The sequence below is a fragment of the Sapajus apella genome, unplaced genomic scaffold (assembly GCF_009761245.1).
Source record: "Sapajus apella isolate SASKATOON/1434 unplaced genomic scaffold, GSC_monkey_1.0 scaffold137, whole genome shotgun sequence".
In the NCBI taxonomy this organism is placed as follows: Eukaryota; Metazoa; Chordata; class Mammalia; order Primates; family Cebidae; genus Sapajus; species Sapajus apella.
This window is the reverse complement of record NW_022437077.1, coordinates 258,619-284,763: the sequence shown is the minus strand read 5'-3', so window position 1 is coordinate 284,763 and position 26,145 is coordinate 258,619. Positions and strand designations below refer to the sequence as shown.

Below are 26,145 nucleotides of genomic sequence, written 5' to 3'. Positions count from 1 at the left end.
ACTATAAAATTTCTAGAAGAAAACCTAAGAGCAGATCTTTGTGACCTTGAGTTAGGCAATGAAAGCAAAATCCAACAAAGAAAAAATTGACAACATATGATCTTTTTTTTTTTTTTTTTTTTTTTGAGACGGAGTTTCGCTCTTGTTACCCAGGCTGGAGTGCAATGGCGTGATCTCGACTCACCGCAACCTCCGCCTCCCGGGTTCAGGCAATTCTCCTGCCTCAGCCTCCTGAGTAGCTGGGATTACAGGCACGCACCACCATGCCCAGCTAATTTTTTGTATTTTTAGTAGAGACGGGGTTTCACCGTGTTGACCAGGATGGTCTCAATCTCTTGACCTCGTGATCCACCCGCCTCGGCCTCCCAAAGTGCTGGGATTATAGGCGTGAGCCACCGCGCCCGGCCAACATATGATCTTTTGCTCTTCAAAAGATACCATTAAGAAAAAGCTAAGCCACAAACTGGGAGATAATATTTACAAATCATGTATCTGATTAAGAACTTGGGTCCAAAATATCTAAAGAACTCTTGTAACAGTAATAAAAGGTCTTTTAACTTTTTAAAAAGATTTGACTAGGATTCCATAGGGAAAAGATTTGAGTAGATAATTCATCAAAGAAGATATGTGAATGGCTAAAAAGCACATGAAAAATGCCCAGCACCATTAGTCATTAGGGAAATGCTGCTTAAAGCCACAGTGAGATACAATCACATCCTCCCAAGTAGCTGGAATTGTAGGCATGCGCCATCGCACCTGGCTAATTTTTAAATTTTTTGTAGAGACGACATCTCACTATGTTGAACAGACTACTAAAGTGGCTATAATCAAGAAGACTGAAACTACCCAATGCTGGAGAATCTAGAACTCTCATGTATTCCTAGTAAGAAAGCAAATGGCACAGCCACTTTGGAAAACAGTTTGGCCATTTCTTTAAGTTAAACACTTAAATGACCAAATTCCTGGGCTCAAGTGATCCTCCCACCTCAGCCTCCCAAAGTGCTGGAATTACAGGCATGAGCCACCACACCTGGCCTCAAATTTTTTAAAAACATAATTTTCAAGGACCAGGATCTGAGTAGTGGGCACTATCTCATTTATTTCTCACCACAAGCCTTTGAAAAGGACAGCATTTATTTTCCTCATCTATTAAGGAAATTGAGGTTCAAAGAAATTTGGTAACTAAAGTCACAGGTTCCATCCCAGCCTGCGACCTCAAAGACCCCACCGTGCCATGGCATCCTCTTTGCATGTTCCTCTCTGACTGTAAGAAACCTGATCTGGCTCTTGCGTCTGGACCGCCAACATGCCATCTAGATGGAGGAACACCCAGAGACTTAGGGGCCACGTGAGCCACAGCCATGGCCACATCAGCAAGCACTCGGAAGCACCCAGGAGGCCGTGGTGATGCTGGCAGTAGGCATTGCCATAGGATTAGTGTCGACAACTATCACCTGGGTTGCTTTAGGAAGGCTGGTGTGAGGTATTACCACTGGGAACCAGAATTTCTGCCCAGCTGTTATCACCCCAAAGCCACATGGAGGGAGGTTCATGAAATGCTGACAACTGCTTTAAAAAAGAAAAAAAAAAGAAAGGGCCAGGTGTGATGGCTCACGCCTGCAATCCCAGCACTTTGGGAGGCCAAGGCAGGCAGATCATGAGATCAGGAGTTCAAGACCAGCCTGGCCAACATGATGAAATCCCATCTCTACTAAAGATATAAAAAATTAGCCAGGCATGGTGGCACGTGCCTATAACCCCAGCTACTCAGGAGGCTGAGGCAGGAGAATTGCTTGAACCTGGGAGGCAGAGGTTACATGCAGTGAGCCAAGATTGTGCCATTGCACTCCAGCTTGGGTGACAGGGTAAGATTCCATCTCAAAAAAAAAAAAAAAAAATAGAAACAAAGAAAAAGAAACCTAACCTGTACCCCGTTCCTCCTTCCCACAGGCACGACGGGGTTCTATCAAGGAGGAAACGGACTGGGCAACGCAGCCGGATTCGGGAGTGTGCACCAGGTAGACATGGCTTCCTCCCGGTTCTTTCCACAGTTCTTTCTGGAAATATTTCCCTTACATCAGGGCACCCAGAGAGCCCATGCACACACATGATCTTGACTAGGAACCTGCCTCTTATTACCTGGGTTTGGAGACTGCAGGGGCTAGATTGTGCAGAAGGCCACTGAAAGGATGCAGTATACAGGCAGAGACGTAGGAATTGTTAGAAGATTCCTGAGATGTCATGGAGATCTACACGTATGTTCCATCTTGACCTGGGCCCAAGACACCCATTGACTGTTGAATCTGGTATAAATCAATACAAATGGATGGGTTCTTTCACCAGACCGTGGGCTTCTCAAGGGGTACCATATCATATATCTTGTTCACCTCTGCATCGCTAGTGGTGAGAGCCCAGCACACAGTAGGGGCTTTATAAATGCTTGTTAAATTGAGCGAAGTCAACTCTCTAAAGGTGAATGTTGGCTAGCATTTTGATTCTCTTGGTGTTACTTACAAAGTGAATTAAGAATGGATCTGCTAAAGGTGTGCAGTAATTCTGCCGTGTGTATACCTCCCCTGTAAAGCTAAAATTATTTCAAAACAAAAGGTTCAACTTGCTTTCAGGTTACCATTAAAACAGAACCACCCTGAGGTAGATGGGCTTTAGGAATATTTAACATATTTAGATATGAGGAATATGCAATTTCTTTTCCAATGAGAATCTAAATAATTTAAAACTTAGCAAATGTAAAAATTGTTTCATGTATTTTTATATTATTCCTAATGTACAGTGTACATAGATAAAATGCTTGTAAATAAAACAGTCCTTTTTAAAGTGTACTTCTTAACCCTGGGTGTTTGTCCATTTCTCCGTTAAATCTATGTTTCTCAGAAACACTGACCGCCCCCTCCTCCGGGAACTCTGACTCCTAGCTCTGGGGTGAGGCCCAGGAAGCAGGACTTTCCATGAGTTCCGTGCAGGGCTGAGCAGCACCGGTTTGGTGATAGTGGGGCAGAATATTTGACACAATGACTACTGGAGAATTGGAATCACTGGTCCGTTTAAGCAAAGCCTGATCAAAGGTGATTGGCAGCTATTGAATTGATCTCCATGACTCTCTCATAGAATATTCTGGACCCCTAATGCTGAAGTGCTGTATTTGCACCTCCTCCCCATGAACATAAAATGTCACCTAGTCTCCTGGGTTTGTGTGTGTGTGTGATGTGTGTGTGTGGGGGGGGTGGTCTTAATTGTTAATGCATTTGTTTATTAATTGTTTTTATATATTAACATTTATTTATTGTTAATAAATTAATAATAAATTGTTGAGTTACTATATATACCAGGCACTGTTTCAGGTGCAGAAGATACAACAGTGACCAGGACAGGTACCGTCAGGGCCACATCTAGATCCCTGAGGGCCGCCTGTGGACCTCCAGGTGCCAGCATCCACATGCTGGGGCCCGAGCGGCTTTTCTAGAACCAGTGCATGGGGCAGGCAGGAAGTGCCTGGGAATTAAAGCCCCCTGGGAGCAGCTCTCAAAGACTGACAAGTTGATGTATAAACCCGTCCGCTCCCTTGACCCCTGGGAGAAGCAGTTCTGAGATGTGGATTTTAGACCATCTCAGCTTTTCCTCATAGGACTCAGCTCCAGTCACTACCATAGAAGCCCCTGCGCAGGCTGCTGTCCCGCGTCCGCTGTCTCACTTCCCCACTCCCCTGCTGGTGTCTCCCTCACTTTCCAAACAGCCTCCTTGCACTTGAATCCTTGCCCCAGGGTCTGCTTCTGGGAAGCCAAAATGAAGACGGTTCCTGCCCACAGAGAGCTTTTATTCTATTAGAGAGAGAGACAGAGTGGCCAGGCTCACCGACGGCCCAGGCCCAGAAAGGCTTCCTCACACATGTTCTTGGTTTGTTTTTCTCTTCCTAGGACTATCCTTCCTACCCCGGCTTCCCCCAGAGCCAGTACCCGCAGTATTACGGCTCATCCTACAACCCTCCCTATGTCCCGGCCAGCAGCATCTGCCCTTCGCCCCTCTCCACGTCCACCTACGTCCTCCAGGAGGCGTCTCACAACATCCCCAACCAGAGTTCCGAGTCACTCGCCGGTAAGTGCAGTCACTGTGGCGGGCCATTCGTGGCTGTGGTCTGAGAGCTTCTGTGAAGGAGGGACCCAGACATGGGTCCCAATTGTGACAAACAGGTTATCCAAGGGTCATACATGGATGTGGTCTGAGAGCTTCTATTAAAGAAGGACCCAGACATGGGTCCCAGTTGTAACAAACAGGCCACCTAAGGGTTAAATCCATCTCTCAGACATGTTTTGTTGGCCTTTCTGTTTGTGCATGTGTTTAATTGCATTTATGTTTAAAAGTCAGAAAATTTTATTAATACCTAAAAATTCTAATCTCTGGCTTCTCTTGAAAGAGGATCCATAGTAGCCACATTCCCAAGGAACACCACTTGATTAAAACTAAGTGTGTCTGCTGTTTTCAGAAAGGACTCACCCAATTCCACATCTAGCCAGCTCACCCCATGTTCATTACTGCCTGGTCCATGTAGGCCTTGGAGTTGATGCGCCCTGGTGGTATTTATAATATTCCTGGCCGGGCACAGTGGCTCATGCCTATAATCCCAGCACTTTGGGAGGCTGGGGCAGGGGATCATCTGAGGTCAGGAGTTCGACACTAGTCTGGCCACATGGTAAAACCCTGCTTTTACTAAAAATAGAAGCCTGGGCATGGTGGCTGACACCCGTAATCCCAGCGCTTTGGGTGGCCAAGGCAGATGGATCATCTGAGGTCAGAAGTTTGAGACCAGCCTGGCCAACATGGTGAAACCCTGTCTCTACTAAAAATACAAAAATTAGCCTGAGTGGTGGTGGGCACCTGTAATCCCAGCTACTAGGGAGGCTAAGCCAGGAAAATCATTTGAACCCAAAAGTCGGAGGTTGCAGTGAGCTGAGATCACGCCATTGCACTCCAGCCTGGGTGACGAGTGAAATTCCAGCTCAAAAAATAAATAAATACACACATCCATGTGTCTTTATGGTAGAAAAATTTATTTTCCTTCGGATATGTACCCAGTAATGGGATTGCTGGGTCTAATGGTAGTTTTATGTTAAGTTCCCTGAGAAATCTTCAGGCTGCTTTCCACAGTGGCTGTACTAATGGACATTCCCATGAACAATGTATAAGCATTCCCTTTTCTTTGTAACTTTGCCAGCATCTGTTATTTTTTGACTTATTAGTAATAGCCATTCTGATCAGGTGTGAGATGGTATATTATTGTGGTTTTGATTTGCATTTCCCTAATGACTAGTGATGTTATTTTTTCAAATGCTTGTTGGCCACATGTATGTCTTCTTTTGAGAAGTGTCTGTTCATGTCCTTTGCCCATTTTTTAATGGGGATGTCTTTAAGGATATTCATTTCTGATGGCACAATAGTTTTAGGAAACCCTGTTTATTAGCCAGGACTTTTTTGCTTCAAAAGATATAAGAAATCCAATTCAAATTAGTTTAAACAAAAAAAAAAAAAGAAGAATTTTAGGCATATGTAATCAAGATGTTACAAGGGTTTAGGGCTGCGTCCAGCTGTTCCAATGATAATGTTGGGACTTAGTCTCTCTCTCTTCCTTCTGGCTCTGAATTTTCCTGGGTTTATTTCATTCTCAGGCATGCTCCTCCCCTATGGTAACAAAGATGGCCACCACCTACCCAGAGCTTAATCCTGTTTGCTAATCCACCTCAGCAAACCGAGTTCCTCCTTCTTAGCCATTTCTGCAAAAGTCCCAAGTAAAGCTTAGGTCTCATGCTCATCCCCAAACCAGTCTCTGTGGTCAGTGGAATGGAATGCTAGGATGAGGCAGCAGACTTTGGGCTCATGCCTATGGCTGGAGCTAGAGTTGGGATCCACCTCGCCTCAACTAGCAGAGACCGAGAGTGAGGAAGAGGTGATCACCTCAAAAAAACCCAGATCACTGTAACTACAAGAAGACAGGAGAGACACTGGGTGAACAAAAACAATATATATCCACAACCTTTATATGGATCCCACCTACACTATGAGCATCACGTGGCAGAGTCCATGCCTGTTCCCCTTTCTGGTCACAGAACTTGGTATGTAATATCCCCATGCAACTGATGCACCAGCCTATGGATTCATTCATTCATTCCACAGATCTGCTGTGCACGTCTTCTCTTTTACGAGATGGTTTTGGCTTATCAACGTTAAATAACATGGCAGCAATACATTAGAATGTCAGTAGATACCACTGAGTTTTTTTCTTTTGTCTTCTTTTCTGAAACCTACTGAGTTTCAGAAAAAAGGGCTTTGCAGAAGCTAAGCTAGTGGGGTGGAGATGATGTGGAGACAGTCATCAACACATTTGAATTGGTTGTTAGCAAAGGAACAATAGGGAAGACCCACCTGTTTTGTTCCTGGGGTTCTTGGTGTAGCTATTAATTTTAGCCCTTAAATTTTCAATCACAGGGAGTGAGTGAGTTATCCTTAGTTTGACAACAAATGGAGACAATACGGCAAAGCAGGTTAAATAAAGTCAACTTTTTAAAAGGTTTAGGGCTTGGGCATTGATTTTGGTATTGATCCCATCTCAGAGTATTTAATGAATGCATAGTACCTATTTAACAACATTCTTTGAAGAGTTTGAAGAGTAACAAAGTTTTTCTCTGTCGTCATCTTGAATTATCTTTGGCCGTCCTGATTTTCAGAATGTGGTTTTTCCAATCTCATTTCAACAAAGGAGAGGAAAACAAAACACTGATGAGAAATTAGGGCAGAGAGGAACTATAGCAGGAAACCATCAAGTAGATGCCACTATCCGTCTATAATTCAATGGTGAGCTGAAGGGCAAACGAAAAACCTGCTTCCCCAGAATTTGGGTTTTGTGGGAAGGTTCTCTTTATTTCCGTCAGGAGTGAACATAAAGGCTCATTGTGTCTCTTTGAAACTTTTCTGTCTTGTTTCCCCCTGTTCTTCCTTTATCCCTTGATCTAAGGTTCAACAATAAGTGGTTGAAATGGTTTTTACTGTGTGTCTAACAAGCTGACATAAAATCTAATGAGGTAAATAATGGTCAGCTGTAGCCGAGGTCTCCTGCCTCTCTTTCTAGTGTTCACTGTAATGGAAGGGAATTTAAGCATATGTGTGCTCACATGCACACACAGACACATACACTCATGCACTCTTTTTAAATTTCCCATAAAAACTCTACTTTTGAAATTATCCAGGATAACCTTGAGTGGTTGGTTCCAAACTCCAGAGGCTCAAGAGGTTTACTGACAGATCACACTCACTCTGTGTGCCGCCTGGATATAGTATTTTGGTGCTTTCCCCACTCACGTCCCCCACCCACCCGATCCCCGCCACAGGACACTCTGCATTGACATGCATTAACCTGTGTGTGAAGTGCCAACAATTTGCAGATGATTACAGGGCAATTTGCTGATATAGAGGGCAGAATCTGAACATCTCATGTTACTCAAGAGAAAAACCAAATCAGCATTGGCTGCTTACAGATATTTTTCTTTTTACTTTTTTTTTTTTTTTTTTGAGACAGATTCTCTCTCTGTCGCCCAGGCTGGAGTGCAGTGGTGGAATCTAGGCTCACTGCTAGGCAACTTCCACCTCCTGGGTTCAAGTGATTCTCCTGCCTCAGCCTCATGAGTATCTGGGACTACAAGTGCCCGCCACCACCCCAGCTAATTTTCGTATTTTTAGTAGAGATTGGCCAGACTGGTCGTGAACTCCTGACCTTCTGATCCACCCACCACAGCTTCCCAAAGTGCTGGGATTACAGGTGTGAGCCACCATGCTTGGCCTTCTTTTTATATTTTTAAGTATGATACAAATTCTCTAAAAAAAAAGTTGAAGGATTTTTTAACTTCTAAGATCAACTCCCTCTACCAATAGAAGAAGAATTTTTTTAATTTCTCAAGAAGAAATTTGGAAGGCTCTCCCATGCAATCTGGCAACATCTCACAAAATTTAAAATACATAGGCCTTTTAACCCAACTGTTCAACATCTAAGAATTTATCCTAAAGATAAATTTTGACATAGGTACAAACACAAGTAAAAAGAATATTTGTTTTTCACTCTGATTAAAAATTTATTAATACTATTATGCAAATAACTTTAGTGATAACCACAAGGATTTGTACTGTTAGTGCATTAATACATACAAAAATGCATTTTGAAACATTTGTTGTATCCCCTTTATCCTTTTAAATTTCTGTTTATGTTTGTTCTGTAATATATATGATGAATCTGTGCAGTGGAAAACTTTTTGCTGATGAGTATGGTACAATCAGAAATGTTTGGAGACTGTATCAGTTTCTACTTGCTGCTATAACAAATTATTATGACCTTTGTGTCTTAAAACAACACAGTGCTTATTTTACAGTTCTGGAGGTAAGAAATGCAACATGGCTCTCACTGAATTAAATCGAGGAGTCAGTAGGATTATAGTATTGGAGGCTCCAGAGGAGAATCACTTCCTTCCCCTTCCAACTGCAGAGGCCACCCACGTTCCTTGGCTCATGACCCTGCATCACTCCAATTTCTATTTATATCACCTCATCTCCATCTCTAACGCCTGCCCCCCGTCCCTTATAAGGACTTTTGTGATTCCACTGGGCTCACCCAGAGAATCCAGGATAATCTCCCCATCTCATGGTCCTTAAGTCAGTCACATCAAGAATATTTATTTTTTTAAGAAAAATAATATTTATTGCAACAACATCATAGCAAAAGACTGAAAACAACCTGGGTACCATGCCATTAACAGGAAGCAGGGTTAAATCAATCATGGTGTATCCACCAGTGGCATACTATACAGCTGTCAAAAACAATAAGATAGATATATTTATGCTAATACTGGGTTCTCTTTAAGCTATTGTGATAGCTTAAAAAAAAAAGCAGGAGGCAGAATTACATGTGTAATATGAGCCTGAGTTTTTTAAAAGTTTAAGTATAGATTGATACCCATATTTACTCATATCCTATAAGGAATTTCTAGAAGGATGCAATAAATAAGAACTGTTAATAGTCATTTTCTCTGGAGAGGAAAACAAAATCCGGAGTGAAAGAAAAAGACGAAATGTAACAGGCAATCTGTGGAACACTCCACCCAACAACAGCAAATGCACATTCTTTTCAAGTGCACATGGGACATTTACCAAGATAAATATTAATATATTCTGGGCCATAAAACAAGTTTCAGTACCTTTAAAAGAATCAAGGCATACAAAGCATGTTCTCTGACAGCAGTAGAATTACATTAGAAATAAATAACAGAAAGACTTTTGGAAAGTTCCCAAATCTTCAGAATCTAAATAATATACATCTAAATGACCCATGGGTCAAAGAAGAAATCAATGGGAAATTAAAAAGCACTTTTAATTGAATGAAAGTGAAAACAAACATATCAAAATTTGTGGAATATCATTAAAGAAGTACTTAAAGGGAAATTTATAACACTAAATGTTTGTATTAGAAAAGAGCACACACCACAAGTATCAGGGGAAGGAAGGAAGGAAGGGAAGGGAAGGAAGGAAGGAGGGAAGGAAGGAAGGAAGGAAGGAAGGAAGGGAGGGAAGGAAGGAAGGAAGGAAGGAAGGAAGGAAGGAAGGAAGGAAGGAAGGAGTGGGGGAGGAAGGAAGGAGGGAAGAGACGGAGGGAAGGGAGAGCAGGGAGAGAGGAGTTGGTCAAAGGATACAAAATTTCAGTTAGTAGGAAGAAGTTCAGGAGAACGATTGTACAATATGGTGACTATAATTAATAAATAAGTTATCTGTATTAGTTCATTTTCATGATGCTGATAAAGACATACCTGAGACTGAGCAATTTACAAAGGAAAGAGGTTTAATGGAGAACTCAGTTCCACGTGGCTGGGGAAGCCTCACAATCATGGCCAAAGACAAAGAGGAGCAAGTCACATCTTACGTGGATGGCGGCAGGCAGAGGGAGCTTGTGCAGGCAAACGCCTGTTTTTTTTAAACCATCAGATCTTGTGAGACTCATTCACTATCATGAGAAGACTGCAGGAAAGACGCTCCCCCGTAATTCAGTCACCTCCGACTGGGTTCCTCCCATGACACGTGGGAATTGTGGGAGTTACAATTCAAGATGAGATTTGGGTGGGAACACAGAGCCAGATCATATCTGTGTTATACACTTGAAATTTGCTGAGAGAGTGGATTTTAAGTGTTTTCTGTAAAAAAAAAAAAAAAAAAAAAAGTAAGGTGATGGCTAAATCAAGCCATCCCTAATATGTACATATATCAAAACATGTTGTGCATCATAAATATTCACAATTTTTATTTGTCCAATTTAAAAAATCATCATTATCATTGTATCTGCCCTAACTAGTCTATAGGACTGTCGTGAAAATTGGAAAAAAAAAAAAAAAAAGGCCGGATATGGTGGCTCATGCCTGTAATCCCAGCATTTTGGGAGACTGAGGTGGGTAGAACACCTGAGGTCAGGAGTTCAAGACCAGCCTGGCCAATATGGCAAAACCCTGTTTCTACTAAAAATATAAAAATTAGCTGGGCACGGTGGCGCACCCTGGCAATCCCAGCTACTCAGGAGGCTGAGGCAGGAGAATCACTTGAACCTGGGAGGTGGAGGTTACAGTAAGCCAAAATGGCACCACTGCACTCCAGCCTGGGTGACAAAGCCAGACCTTATCTCAAAAAAGAAAGAAAGAAAAGAAAATGTGCCTTGGCAATTATTAAGTAACATGCAAATGTAAATCATGATTACTGAAAATCTGTTTAAGAACTCACTTTAACCCAGACAGTTAAATATTATAATAATTTTTATCCAAAGACATGATTATTTAACTTAAATTTTTTTTAAATAAGAAAAGAAGTAAAACTTAATGAGGTAAAGAGATAAAATGACACGGTCACCTATGTAGAAAATCTGATGGAATCTATGAAAAAGCTTTTAGATCTAAAAAGTTATTTTAGCAGTGTTGCAGGGTACTAGGTAAATATCTAAAAACAAACAACAGGAAATAGAATATTTTAAATGCCATTTGAAATAGCATCAAATAAATGGAGTTATATACCTAGTTCACAAATCAGAAGACTTAATATTGTTAAAACTTCAGCTCTTCCCAAATTGATCTATAAGATTAACACAATCTCTATCAACATCTCAGACTTTTTTTTATAAATTGTCAAGCTGTTTCTGAACCTTAAATGGAAATGCAGAGGACCTAGAAGAGTCACAGTGACTTTGGTAAAGAGCAAAGTTAGAGAGCTAAGACAACGTGATTTTTTTTTTTTTTTTTTTTTTTTTGAGACGGAGTTTCGCTGTTGTTGCCCAGACTGGAGTGCAATGGCACGATCTCGGCTCACTGCAACCTCCGCCTCCTGGGTTCAGGCAATTCTCCTGCCTCAGCCTCCCGAGTCGCTGGGACTACAGGCACGCACCATCATGCCCAGCTAATTTTTTGTATTTTTTTTTTTTTTAGTAGAGACGAGGTTTCACCTTGTTGACCAGGATGGTCTCGATCTCTTGACCTCGTGATCCACCCGCCTCGGCCTCCCAAAGTGCTAGGATTATAGGCGTGAGCCACCGCACCCGGCCAGACAACGTGATTTTAAAATGCATTTTAAAGCCACAGTACTTAAGACAATGCAGCATTGGCATAAAGATAGACAAATAAATCAATGGAACAGAATTGAGTGTTCAAAAATAGGTTGGGCACTGTGGCTTATGCCTGTAATTCCAGCACTTTGGGAGGCTGAAGAGGGAATATCACTTGAAGTCAGAAGTTTGAGACCAGCCTGAGCAACATAGCAAGACCCTGTCTCTACAAAATAAAAATAGGCTGGGCAGTGGCTTGTACCTGCAGTCCCATCTACTCGGGAAGGTGAGGTGGGAGAATGGCTTCAGCCAGGAGTTTGAAGATGCAGTGAACTATGATTATACCACTGCACTCCAGCCTGAATGACAGAGTAAGACCCTGTCTCCAAAGTAAATAAATGAATTAACCCACATGTATGTGGTCACCTGATTTCTGACAAAAGACAATTCAATGGAGAAATGGAGAAAGGACAGTCTTTTCAATAAAAGATGCTGGAACGGCTCGGCACAGTGGCTCACGCCTGTAATCCCAGCATTTTGGAAGGCCAGGTCAGGTGGATCACCTGAGGTCAGGAGTTCGAGCTCAGCCTGGCCAACATGATGAAACCACATCTCTACTAAAAATACAAAAATTAGCCAGGCATGGTGGTGCACACCTGTAATCCTATACTTGGGAGACTGAGGCAGGAAAATCTCTTGAACCCAGGAGGTGGGGGTTGCAGTGAGCAGAGATCGTGCCACTGCACTCCAGCCTGGGTGACAAAGCAAGAGTCTGTCTCAAAAAAAAAAAAAAGACATGGAACAACTGAATATCTATACCTCATACCTCATATGACATAAAAAATGCAAAACAGATCATAGACTTAAATATAAAACTGTAATCTTCTATAAGAAAACATAAGAGATAGTTTTGTAACTCTGATTTAAGCAAAGATTTCTCATGCGTAACACCAAAAATATGATCCAAAAAGAATATAAACTGGACTTCATACAAATTTGTTCCAAGAATAAAAAATCCATAGTCCAGGAGAAAATAATTGCAAGGCATATCTCTAATAAAATATGTGTGCCCAGGACATAGAAAGAGCACTCAAAACCCAATAATAAGAAAGCAAACAACCTGATAAAGAAATGGGCAGGGCCAGGCGCAGTGGCTCATGCCTGTAATCCCAACACTTTGGGAAGCCAAGGCTGGCAGATAACCTGAGGTCAGGAGTTTGAGATCAGCCTGGCTAACATGGTGAAACCCTATCTCTACTAAAAAATACAAAATTAGCTGGGCATGGTGGCATGTGCCTGTAATCCCGACTACTCGGGAGGATGAGGCAGGAGAAACGCTTGAACCCGGGAGGCAGAGGTTGTAGTGAGCCGGAATTGTGCCACTGCATTCCAGCCTGGGTGACAGAGTAAGAGTCGTCTCAAAAAAAAAATAATAAAAAATAATAAGCAGGCTCTGTGCGATGGCTCACACCTGTAATCCCAGCACCTTGGGAGGGCAAGGCAGGCAGAGTGCTTGAGCCCAAGAGTTGAAGACCAGCCTGGGCAACATGGGGAAACCCTGTCCCTACAAAAATTAGACAGGTGTTGTGGTGCACACTTATAGTCCCAGCTACTCAGGAGACTGAGGCGGGAGGATCCTGTGAGCCTGGGACGTCGACACTGCAGGCAGCCATTATGCCACTGTACTTCAGCCTGGGCAACACAGTGAGACCCTGTCTCAAAAGATACATAAAAATAAAGAAATGAGCAAAATATTTGAGCAGATGACAGATGCTTCACCAAAGAAGATAAAGGGATGGCCAAAAGAACATGATTAAGATGCCAAACATCATTAATCATTAGAGCAATGCAAATTAAATTCACAATGAAACACTACTGCATACCCACTGGAATGGCTTTAATCACAAAGACTGGCCATACCAAAGGCTGGCAAGGATGTGGAGCAGCCAGAACTCTCAGCCGCTGCTGGTAGAACATGAAATGGTACAACCACTATGGAAAATAATTCACCTGTTTGTTTTATTTATTTATTTATGAGGCAGGGTCTCACTCTGTTACCAGGCTGAAATGCAGTGATATGATCATGGCTCACTGCAGCCCCGACCTCGGGCCTCAGCCTCCCAAGCAGCTGGGACTATGAGCGTGTGCCACTGCACCCAGCTAATTTTTGCAATTGTTGTAGAGATGGGGTCTCACTATGTTGCCCAGGCTGGTCTCAAACTCCCAGGGTCAAGCAATCCTCCCACCTTGACCTCCCAAAGTGCTAGGATAATAGGCATGGGCCACCATGCCCCGCCCCATTCATATTTTTAAAAGTTAAACACTACTTATTATATGACCCAGCAATCATGCTCGAAAAACATAAAAAGCTTATATCCATATAAAGACTGATGTGTGAATGAATGTTCATAGCAGCCTTATTAGAACTGAAAACTAGAAACTATCCACCCACGGGCAAATGGATAAATAAATTGTGAAATAACCTTACAATAGAATAGTACTCGGCAATAGAAATGAAGTATTGGGCCGATCGAGGTGGCTTAGGCCTGTAATCCCAGCACTTTGGGAGGCCGAGGCAGGCGGGTCACGAGATCAAGAGCCCGAGACCATCCTGGCTAACATAAACATTAAAAACATACTAAACGTACAAAAATTAGTTGGGTGTGGTGGCACGCATCTGTAATCCCAGCTACAGGGGAGGCTGAGGCAGGAGAATCTCTTGAACTTGGGAGGCAAAAGTTGCAGTGAGCCAAGATCATACCACTGCACTCCAGCCTGGTGACAGAGTGAGACTCCATCTCAAAAAAAAAAAAAAAAAAGTATCGATAAACACCACATGAACTGAATCTCAAAACAATTATGCTGACCAAAAGAAGCCAGAAAAAGGAACATGCACTATGTGATTCCAATTGTTTAAACCTCTAGAAAATTCAGGTTAAGTCTAGAGTGAAAGAAAGCAGATTAGTGGTTGTCTGCAGAGGGGAACTGGAGAAAGCGATTATCCAAAGGGACCATAAGGAAACTCTTGGGGTGCTGGATTTGTTTATTATCTTGATTGTGGCAGTGTCTTCACAGTTGTGTACATACGTCAAAACTGAAGAAATTGTGCACTCTGTATAGTTTATTGTATGTCATTTGTGCCTTGGTAACCCTGTTAAATAGGTAAACACAGCAAAAGAGAGAAAGAAAAAGAATGAAATGACTCCAAGAAAAGTTTACATAAATTGCTCTATCCCGTGGATCTCTGATTGTGACCTTGAATTTTTACTCTTTGTATTAGTCCGTTCTCTCATTGCTATAAAGAAATACCTGAGACTGGGTAATTTATAAAGAAAAGAGGTTTAATGGCCTGACGTGATGGCCCATTGTAATCCCAGCACTTTGGGAGGCCAAGGCGGGCAGGTCACTTAAGGTCAGGAGTTTGAGAACTGCCTGGCCAACATGGTGAAACCCTATCTCTACTAAAAATATAAAAATTAGCTGGACATGGTGATCTGTGCCTATAATCCCAGGTAAAGAAAAGAGGTTTCATTGGCTCTTGGCTCCTCAGGCTATACAGGAAGTATGATGCTGGCATCTGCTCAGCTTCTGGGGAGGCCTCAGGCAATTTGCAATCGTGGAGGAAGGTAAAAGGGAAGCAGGCACGTCTTACATAGCCGGAGCAGGAGAAAGAGAGGGGGGAGGGGGAGGTGCCACACACTTTTTAACAATCAAATATCATGAGACCTCACTCACTATGCAGCACGGTTTCGGGGCTGTGGGGGTCTCGAGGTGGGATGGTGCTCAACCATTCATGAAAACTGCATGCCCATGATCCAGTCACCTCCGCCCAGGCCCCACGTCCACACTCAGGGTTACAATTCGACAGGAGATTTGGGCAGGGACACAGATCCAAATTGTATCACTCTGCATTCTCATGAATGTGTGCTTGGGTAACCACCTGCTTTTTTTTTTTTTTTTTTTTTTTTTTTTTTGGTACCCCTGCAAAATTGGTTTCACACAGACCTTATTTTAAATATGTCTTAGATAACTAGCATTTACCCCTCTTTTTAATATTTGCCTGTTTTCATGGGGGTGACAGATGTTTTCTAAGCCAAGTACCCTTAAACTACCAAGTGAACCAGAAAAGACCTTATTTACATTGCTCTTGAGCATCTGTGAGTTGAGAAGAAATTCTTTCTCCAGAGGAAAGTCTTTGCTAGCTCAGTGTTTGGGAATCTCTCATGCTGCATCCTGAAGACTCCGGGGAGGTGGAGAACGCCCAGCACTCCTGACAACGCAAACTCATGTCTTATTATGTCCTTAGTCTGCTAAGAAGCTTTTATAAATATTAAATAAAGTTCAGTCCCTTGGGTTATAAGGGGAAATAGTTATTTCAGAGTAGAAAAAAACTCTCCCTAGCCAAGTATTTTTAGACAAAGGCATTTTCCCCTGATGATCCAAGAGTTGGCAATTGTGTCGGGAAAGATGGAGCCTGTGGCATACATTTGGGAGCTAACCCCAGCAACTGTAAAGTAAGAAAATGGGATGGGATGTCCTCGAAGGTTCTACGCTGCTTTACAGTTCTGTCACCCTCTAGTGACAAGGACAGGCCCAAATTTTACTTCTAACTCTGCCACTCATTGGCAGAATCACATGGGCAAGTAAGTCCCTCACTAAACCTGAGTTCCCTCACTAGTTACTTAAGGATAGTAAACTACAATAAAAAGCCATGCATTTTAAAACATCTGTGCTTGCTGGGCGTGGTGGCTCCTGCCTGTAATCCCAGCACTTTGGGAGGCTGAGGTGGGTGGATCACCTGAGGTCAGAAGTTCGAGACCAGCTTGGCCAACGTGGTGAAAGCCCATCTCTACTAAAAAATACAAAAATTAGCCAGGCGTGGTGGCGGGTGCCTGTAATCCCAGCTACTACTCGGGAGGCTGAGGCAGGAGAATCGGTTGAACCCGGGAGGCAGAGGTTGCAGTTAGCCAAGATCACACTGTTGTACTCCAGCCTGGGCAACAAGAGCAAAACTCTGTCTCAAAAAAAAAATTAAAACATCTGTGCTTAAGCAACAACATAACTTTGATGCTGGCTTTGGGACCTGGGTCGGGGACAGTGCTGCTCTACTTGTTTGAGACCGTTAGACAATTGCCAAAGGGTATAAATATGGCAGCCTCTCAGTGGGGCCACATCCAGGAGCACCCCGCAGTGAGAAGCAGCAAGGGCCCACATTCTGTGCTGCAGCTCTCACTCATCCACACATATCCATGGGTCTGGTCCAGCCAGAACTCCATTCAAGTCACCTCCTAATTGCCAGGCCCGTGCTAGATGCTTTCACCTATATAATCTCATTTACCTCTCAGATTGACAAATCTCTCAGCAGGTAAAGCTTAAAAGGCTTGCTTTTACTAGAGAATGGGCTGGGCCCCATGGCTCATGCCTGTATTGCAACACTTTGAGAGGCCGAGGCAGGTAGATCACCTGAGGTCAGGAGTTCAAGACCAGCCTGACCAACATGGTGAAACCCCGTCTCCCCGTCTCTACTAAAAATACAAAAATTAGCTGGGCATAGTGGTGAGTGCCTATAATCCCAGCTACTTGGGAGGCTGAGACAGGAAAATCAGTTGAACCTGGGAGGCAGAGGTTGCCGTGAGCCAGGATCGCACCATTGCACTCCAGCCTGGGCGACAGGGCAAGAATCTGTCTCAAAAAAAAAGAAAAAAATAGAATGGAGGGAACCCAGTAGGAGAGGAAGGTAGAGAATCCTTCCCATGCAGCCCCCATTTACCTCTGGGGCAGAGACAAAGGGGGATCTTTTTTTCTTTTTTTTTTTTTTTTTTGAGACCGAGTTTTGCTCTTGTTTTTCCATGTTGGTCAGGCTGGTCTTGAACTCCCGACCTCAGGTGATCCACCTGTCTCACAGCCTCCCAGAGTGCTGGGATTACAGGCATGTGCCACTGCGCCCGGCAGAGAGGGGATCTCTTAAAGGTAAAAGAATGTAATGTTCAGCTACAGATAAATATGTGTTGCCCTCCTTCTGTTCGTCTAGGCATTCTCAGGTTTTCAGATTTGGAGAGCTGTAAATGCGTAACTCTTCCATCATTACAGCCCCCAGCGGCCCCTCCCTCACTCCCTGCATGAGGCCTTCCCTGACTAGCCCCAAATAAATGAGTCACCTCTCAGTACTCCCTGCTGCCCCATCTGATTGATTGAATACTCCATTGGTTGACTTTAGAGACAAGGCCTTGCTCTGTCATCCAGGCTGGAGTGCAGTGGCGCTGTCATAGTTCACTGCAACCTCTAACTCCTGGGCTCAAGGTACCCTCCTTTCAGCCTTCTGAGTAGCTGGGACTATGGGCGTGCACCATCACACTAGGTCAACTTTTCTATACTTTGTAGAGACAGAATCTTGCTATGTTGCCCAGGCTGGTCTCAAAGCGATCAAGCAATCCTCTCACCTTTGAGAAGCTGGGATTACAGGCATGAGCCACTGCGCCCACCCCCGACTTGTTAATCCTCTGTGCACATTTCCCTCCCAGGCTTGGGGTATGCTACTTGATGTGTCTGATGGCTCTCTCCTCCCACTAGCATGGAAGTGCTGTGAGAACCGGGAAGTAATCCCAGTGCCCGGAGCACTACCCACTGACCAACTGTCTGTCAGATGGATGAGAGATAATGAAGGTCACAATGGGCAATTTCAGGGACTTCAAAGAGCAGTTTTCACCCTACGAGGTCTTTGCCTCTGGTGCTGCCTTTGGGACTCGTTCCTTTGGAGCTAGATGGTGCTGGTGGGATATTTCCCAGGAGGAGACGCCCAGCAAAGCTTCTGATTTGTCCACCATTCCCTTTCTTACCCCAGGTGAATACAATGCACACAACGGACCTTCCACGCCGGCAAAAGAGGGAGACACAGACAGGCCGCACCGGGCCGCCGACGGGAAGCTCCGAGGCCGGTCTAAGAGGAGCAGTGACCCCTCCCCGGCAGGGGACAATGAGATTGAGGTAATCCAAAGGGCCTATGTTGTGACTTGGTGAATGTAATCTCCATCTGAGGCTCAAACAAGAGTGGGGAGGGAGTTTTCTCCAAGTGCCTGGAGGAGAATCGCCCTTTGTGTTTCCAAAGCACAAGCAGGGAAGCATGAGGTTAACCAGGTAGCCCTGGGGCCAGTACAGAAAAGAAACTGAAGCAGTCTCAGAATCACCCCAGGGGGACGAGGAATGGCGCTTTTGAAAACACAGATTGCTGGGCCTCAGGCCTAGAGTTTCCAATTCAGTAGATCTGGGGCAGGACCTAAGAATTTGGGTTTCTGACAAGCCCCCAGGTGATGATAATGCTCTGGGTTGAGGACCGCACTTTGAGAGGCGCTGATAAAGAAGATAATGGGCCTCAGCTGGGTGGAGTGGTTCTCTACCCTGGTTACACAGCAGAATCATCTGGGATGCTCTTTAAAAAACAAATGCCCCAGCCCCATCCCAGACCAAGTGAAAAGACTTGCTGGAGGAACTAGGGGGTGGAGGGGAGTTTTAAAAATCCTCCATGCGGACTCTACTAGGGCTTACCTACTGATCTGCGTCGGGGCTCACTCAAATGAGTGTGCCTTTATTTCTGGGATTCTGGGATTCTGACTTCTCAGAAAGGGGCTGTCAACCTGGGCTGCACCCAGCAATCACATGGGTGGGGGGAGGGGTGGCGGTGCTTTGAGAAACCTTATCATCAAGCTGCACCGTAGACCACTAAATCCGATTCCCTGAGGGTGAAAGCCAGGCACCAGTGTTTTTAAAGCTCCCTGGGTGATTCCAGTGTGCAGCTAAGGCGGAGAACTAGTGGTCAGGGATGCTCCAGTCTTTTTTTTTTTTTTTTTTTTTTTTTTTGAGGTGGAGTCTCGTTCTGTCACCCAGACTGGAGTGCAGTGGCACAATCTCAGTTCACTGCAACCTCCATCTCCCACGTTCAAGCGATTCTCTTGCCTCAACCTCCCGAGTAGCTGGGATTACAGGCACACACCACCATGGTCAGCTAAATTTTGTATTTTTAGTAGAGATGGGGGTTTTACCACATTGGCCAGGCTGGTCTTGAACGCCTGCCTTCAACTGACCCACCCCCCTTGGCCTTCCAAATGCTGAGGTTACAGGCGTGAGCCACTGCTTCCAGACTTTTTTTTTTTAATCAGGCATACATGAGGTTTTCAGCGGGATGCCATGGGATACAAACAGATAGTAAGATGACTGTAATGAAACAGATTGCCAAGTCTACCATCTCGCATAGTTACCTTTTCTGTCTAACAAAAGCAGCTCAAATCTACTTATTTAACAAAAATCCCTAATACAATATAACTTTATTAACGCTAATCTTGTGTCGTACATTACATCTGGATACCTGTCATTTGTTATGAGAGAGCAAGTACAGGATTATTGGCTGGGTACTGACATTTTCCCAAAAACAAAACAGCATGCCTAGCGGAGAATACTAGTGGAAATAGGCAAAATGGACGCCCCAAACCCAGAAGTAAGCTACTATTGTCTAGCAAGGGAGGGAAACGAGCACACTCACCCATTTATACTTCTGTGACAGAGGCAGTCAGTTGCTGGCCTGAGTGTGCCGCGGGTGGCTGGGCAGTGTTGTCAGCGCCAGGCAGTTCAAGTGCACCAGCCTCACACCCCTATTTATAATCCGTATACTTTATGCAGCAGCTGCAGTGCTCAGCCACAAACTCAGACACACTGGGAAATATCGTCTTTGTCATTTCCTTAAAAAGCAATGTAATCTTAACTGAGTCCCCACCCCACCAGATGGTAAGAAATTTAATTTCATTATTAGGGACCCACCGCTCCCAGGATTATATGAGAATCCAGGGCGTCAAGTGATCTCAGAAAGCAGACCAGCCTCTGACATCTAGTGTGGCTGGTTGGCCACTGCGGCGTTCACTGTCAAAACCTGCAGTTGTCACTAAAAGTCCAGCCACTGTCTGGGGTTTCCATCTATACAATGATTATGGAAATCCTTGTTGAGCCTGAAAACCTTGAAATATTCACTACAATTCTTTGGTTGCAAACAACAGAAACCAGTTCTGGACCCGGCACAGTGGCTCATGCCTGTAATCTTACTGCTTTGGGAGGCCGAGGCAGGCAGATTGCTTGAGACAAGCCTGGGCAACATGGCAAAATCCTATCTCTACAAAAAAAAAAAAAAATACAAAAATTAGCCAGACATGGTGGCACGCACCAGTAGTCCCAGCTACTCAGGAGGCTGAGGTGGAAGGATCAATTGAGCCCAGGAGGTAGAGACTGCAGTGAGCCATGACCACACCACTGCACTCTGGCTTGGGCGACAGATTGAGAAAAAAAGAAAAAAACAAAAAACAAAAAAACGGTTTTTGTTACTTAAGCAAAAATGAATTTACCAGGAAGGGACAATGAGAGGAGGCCATAAAACGAAGTTTAGAAAGAAAGTAACAAAGACATTCTAGAGTGCAGTGCCATGTCCTTCAATGTCAGATTCCAAAGACACAGCCCATTCTAGAGTGCAGCGCCATGTCCTTCAATGTCAGATTCCAAGGAGACAGCATCCCATTGGCCTAGCTTGGGTCTTATACTTGCCCCTTAATTGACAGTCCCACCAAAATAGCACACAAGGGGGAAGGAAAACTAGGATGCTCTTATCAGAAGCCCTGAGGATGGATGCTAGGGGTGGGGACCGGGACCTCCAAGCAACACATGCTGACTTTAGGGCATTTGCTCTTTAACCAGCAGCAGTCCCTAGTTCACCTGTAGCAGTTGTTTATAGCTGGGGTCAGTTCTGATCACCCTGGAAGGTATTAAACATCTTGAACATCAGGTTTGCTGCCCTACACTTGGCCAGCCTCCTGAGGTCTACCAGCAGCAGCCCTGATCCATGCTAGAGACCTGCTGCAGAGCAAGAATGGCCCACTGTTCCTGGGGCCATTCTCAATCCAGGGAATTCTGATCTTGCTTTTTGCCATTTTTTTTTTTCCCCCTTTGAGATGGAGTCTCACTCTGTTGCCCAGGGTGGAGTGCGGTAGTGAGATCTTGGCTCACTGCAGCCTCTGCCTCCCGGGTTCCAGCGAGTCTCCTGCCTCAGCCTCCTAAGAAGCTGAGAGTAAAGGCTCACACCACCATGGCTGGCTAATTTTTGTATTTTTAGTAGAGACAGGGTTTCACCATGTTGGCCAGGCTGGTCTCAAACTCCTGACCTCAGGTGATCCACCTGCCTTGGCCTCCCAAAGTGCTGGGATTACAGGCGTGAGCCACCGCGCCTGGCTGCTTTTTGCCTTATTCTCAAAGTTTCTTCCTTCCCCACAATAGAGGAGATTTTGCACAATCCCTTCAGTGGATTTAGACCTTCACAAAAGGCTGAAAGAAAATGTATTGGTTTCAGGTCGAACTTGCTGTCTGCCTTCCCGTATTATTAGGATTTCCTACCAGCTTGAAGTTGCAGAGCTTAGAAAACACAGAAAGCCACACATACATAATATTCCCTCCCCCCAGGAAAATCATTCAGTCGCCTAACGTGTTTTCTGCTCTCCATAGGGAATGACGGGGGTAGAGAGATATTTTTCCATTAAACTGAGAAAGAGGTGGGGAGGGTTATGGCATGGAAGTCGGGGATTATAGGGTGATATTATTCTGGAAACATCTGCTTCTTGATTTCAGCATAAGTGCCGCTGGGCAAGAACCATTGAAAATGTGTGAGCTGTGTTTCACTTCTGTGCTTAATGTCATCATAGAGGGTTTGCATGGGTCACACCTCTTAAGTCTTTGGCTGTTTTGCTAATGACTGAAGCCCACGAGAGAGAAATTATATAGAAGTGGAAAGGAGGAAAATTCTGAGCATGTATTAGTTAAAATGCCTCAGCTGCAGGTGCCACCTTGAGCTACTTAGGCAAAAAAGGGAGAATTTATTTTAAGGATACAGGGACTCTCTTAGAACTTAAGGGCAGAAGGAAAATAGAGTATCAGCGAGGCACTGGAATCAGCCAGGGACACAGGGGCAAGAAACTGCATGTATGCCTTCTCTTCCCACGTCCCGCAGTGAAGGCGCCAGAACTCCCTGAGCACAGTGTCCTGGCAGTGCCCTCATGTACTAGTTACTGGGCACAGCTCTTCCCCAGACCTCCTCACTCTTCCTCTCCCTCCACGCCAGTGAAACCAGGTTGCAGTAAAGTGTTAGGTTCTTTGCATCTTTCACCCTCTGTTCTTCTGTCTCTGCAGACTGCCTGTCAGATCCCAGGGTCCAGGTCCAGCCCATGCTAAAGTCCAAGGGGAGTGGGTGGATGGGCAGAAAGAACACTCAGGCGGGCCATAGGCAGGTGAACTATCGTTTTATTTATCAGCTTTCTCATGTTAGCTGTCTCACACTGCCTACCTTCATCTCGGCTGTCTGCTTTGGCTCTGCGGCTCCTGCTGCCCGTCACCTGCAGCTGCACAGCCGGCTCTCCCTTGCCTTCAGGGGCAGCAGTTTAACTCTTTGTCTCTCTGGGCACCAGTGTGAACTGTGCCATGGCTCCCCTCTGTCCATCTGCAAGACAGTCATTCTCCCTTACAGGGGCCAGTAGCTTCACTCTCTGGGCACCAGTGCCTGCTCGAGAGCCACGTTAAGCCAAGCCAAGAGGCATGCCCGCTGCACAGCATCAGCAGGGCAATTATATCTTCTGCAGACAATAGTGACTCCAAACCAAGCATGAACTTACACAAACAGGTTCTATAACAAGTGGAGGTGTGTGCCTGCATCCCAAACTCACTACGTCACACAGGCCTGGATGTCCACCTCAGCCTAGTCCTTGACCAAAGCACATCCATGTGCCTTACACTGCCCTTGTCTACCCTTCAGATCGCATGGCTGAACTTGGCCACCAATAGCCCTTCCCAATAGACAATGACTTTCTAGCCCCAATTTTAAATCGCAAAAAAATTTCTCTGACCCACCTGGGGTTAAGGACGCACCCTGGTCTGCACCATCATGGCCTAGGGAATAGGGTCACCTGCAGAATGGCCACCAGGAACTTACCCACCAAGAATCTAGGATGGTGAGGTAATGGGGGAAAGGGATGGATTTGTTTCAGAGGGGATTTAATGGATGAAGTAAGGGAGCCTGCACTACATTTGAAAATACTTCTGATTTTTAAAAATTCTATTACTGAAATGTTTAAATTTCATTTCCTAAGTTCGACCCCAGTAAATTCAGATAAGTTAGGATTTGGCATATTTGAATCCCAGAAGGCCTTCTCAAACACTGATTTTCAAACATTTTTACCATGACCCGTAAGAAATATACTTCATATTATAGCCTAGTCCATATATGCACATAAATATAGCTGGACCAAAAGATTTATAAAATAATACTTAGCCTTACTATTGGTTCAGAAATCGCTGTACAAAAGAATTTTGGATGCTAGTACCTTTTTCATTCTAGATATTTCTCTTAGCTTTCAAAGGCATGGCAAATGCCATTGTGTGAATACAGCCATTGACCTCCAGAGAGTTTTAAAAGGTGGCCCATTCAAGATGGCAGACCAGTCAGGGACATTTGTCTCCCCTCCTCAACACCAGCTACAGAGATAGTCAGGTCCTTTGTCCTTGAAAATAATGATCACCAGAAAAATAAAGAAAATCAACAGTATGAAAAATGTAGAACAAGATTAGCCAGGCATGGTGGCTCACCATACCAGCACTGTGGGAGGCCAAGAGGGGAGGATCACTTGGATTCAGGAGTTCAAGAACAGCCTGGGCAACATAGTGAGACCCTGTCTCTACAAAAAAAAAAAAAAATCAAAAATCAGCCAGGTATGGTGGCATACACCTGTAGTCCCAACTACTCAAAAGGCCAAGGTGGAAGGATCACTGGAGCATGGAGAGAGAGAGGCTACAATGAGTGATGATTACATCACTGCATACAGTGAGACCCTGTCTCAAAAAAAAAGTTTTTTTAATTAAAAAAAAATAAAGGCCAAGATAAATAAGTTAGAAGAAAAGTAGTTTAAGAAATATAAAAGAGCTTAGGAAAATTCTAATTGATTTTCTTATAAAAACTCAGGATCTTGCATCCATAAAATAAGAAGTGGAGGCTACTTGGAAAGGAACACTCAGAGGGGGAAAAAGTTATTGGAAATTTTTAAATTACTGCAAGAATCAAAAATTAATAAGGGTTGTAAGAGAAAGTTTAAGAAATCTCCTAGAACATAGATCAAAAAGACAGATTTATTAAAAAATATTGTTTACAAGGAAAAGCAATATCAACCCAAAAGGTTTGATTTGACTATTGGGAATTTCATAAAAAGGAAACAGTAGAAAAGATGGGAGAAAATTATTAAAAGAAGTAAGTAAATAAAAATTCCCAGAGCTGTAGAAAGATGCAAGTCATTGGGTTGAAAATGCTCAAGTGCTGAACAGAATTTATTAAATAAAGACCATACCCAGACATGTCCTCATGGAATTTGAAGATACCAAGTATAAAGAAAAGATCCTTTTAAATTCTAGAAAGAAAAAAAGAAAAACCTACAAGGACTGAGGAACAGTGAAATACCAGATTTCTCATCAGTGACCCTGGACACTTAAAAAAATCATGATGAAAGAATTCTTTCACAGATCTAAAGGACATTGTTTCCAAATTGGAATTCTGTACCCAGAGAAACTAGAGTAAAATAAAGATATCATCAGATATTCAAGAATTCAGGAAAGTTACTTTCCATGTACCATCTCAGGAAAAGCAACTTAAGGATGTATTCAAGCAAAACAAGGAAGAAAACCAAGGAAGAGAGACTTGGGATCCAGAAACCAGTGGATCCAACCCAGAAATACAATGAAGGGAAGTCTGCAGCAAGCCTAAAAATGATCCAGTCCACATTGGAGCTTTCTATCACTGAGGATAGACATCTCCAATATAGAATGTGTGGCTCAATTTTACATTTTAATGAAGGTACATTGTTGCAAACAAGAAAAAGTAAATGTAATTATCTGACAAAAACAAAAAAGTTACACCAGTCAGGCATGATACATATATGAACAAACTGAGATATGACATAATTTTAATCATGATGGAGTACAAGTAAGGATACATACTATCGTAGGGGCATTCTCCTTAAAGTCGATCTGGGGATGTGACATTGGACACACAGAGAAGACAATGCAATCTGAGCATACTACTTGGCTCTGTAGTGAACAATCATCACAAAATGTAAATGTGTATTACTAGTTGCCAACTTTTAAAATTAACGTAGGCAGAGTGTAGAAAACTTAACCTTAGCTATAAAACCAAATGTAGAAACCAGTTTATCCTCATTGACCATACAAAAGTAAAGCTACAGCTGATAGACATTAGAGAGGAGAGGATTGTGGGAAAGGGTAGGGACTCCCATATCTATAGTTCCATATTGGTTTCTCTTTTTAGCCAAAGGAGAATGTCCAAGGAGAATTGGAATAGAGGTATTCACATATGTGGAAAATATAAGTTTCCAGAGAAACAACAGAGATTACCATGAGCTAAACCCTCATCTTTTAAGACTGCCCAGTCAAAAGATATCGTC

At 43.7% G+C, this 26,145-nt stretch overlaps 1 protein-coding gene across 3 annotated transcripts in view; it reads left to right on the top strand.

Annotated features, from left to right (window-relative positions):
* EYA2 (EYA transcriptional coactivator and phosphatase 2) overlaps window positions 1-26,145 on the top strand; it is a 294,310-nt gene that overhangs the window by 175,962 nt on the left and 92,203 nt on the right. For all 3 annotated transcript variants that reach the window (XM_032263648.1, XM_032263647.1, XM_032263649.1), the window contains 3 exons: window positions 1,951-2,018; window positions 3,933-4,110; window positions 18,465-18,607. In XM_032263648.1, coding sequence (XP_032119539.1) covers window positions 1,951-2,018; window positions 3,933-4,110; window positions 18,465-18,607 — 389 coding nt within the window. The remainder of the gene's footprint in view (window positions 1-1,950; window positions 2,019-3,932; window positions 4,111-18,464; window positions 18,608-26,145) is intronic.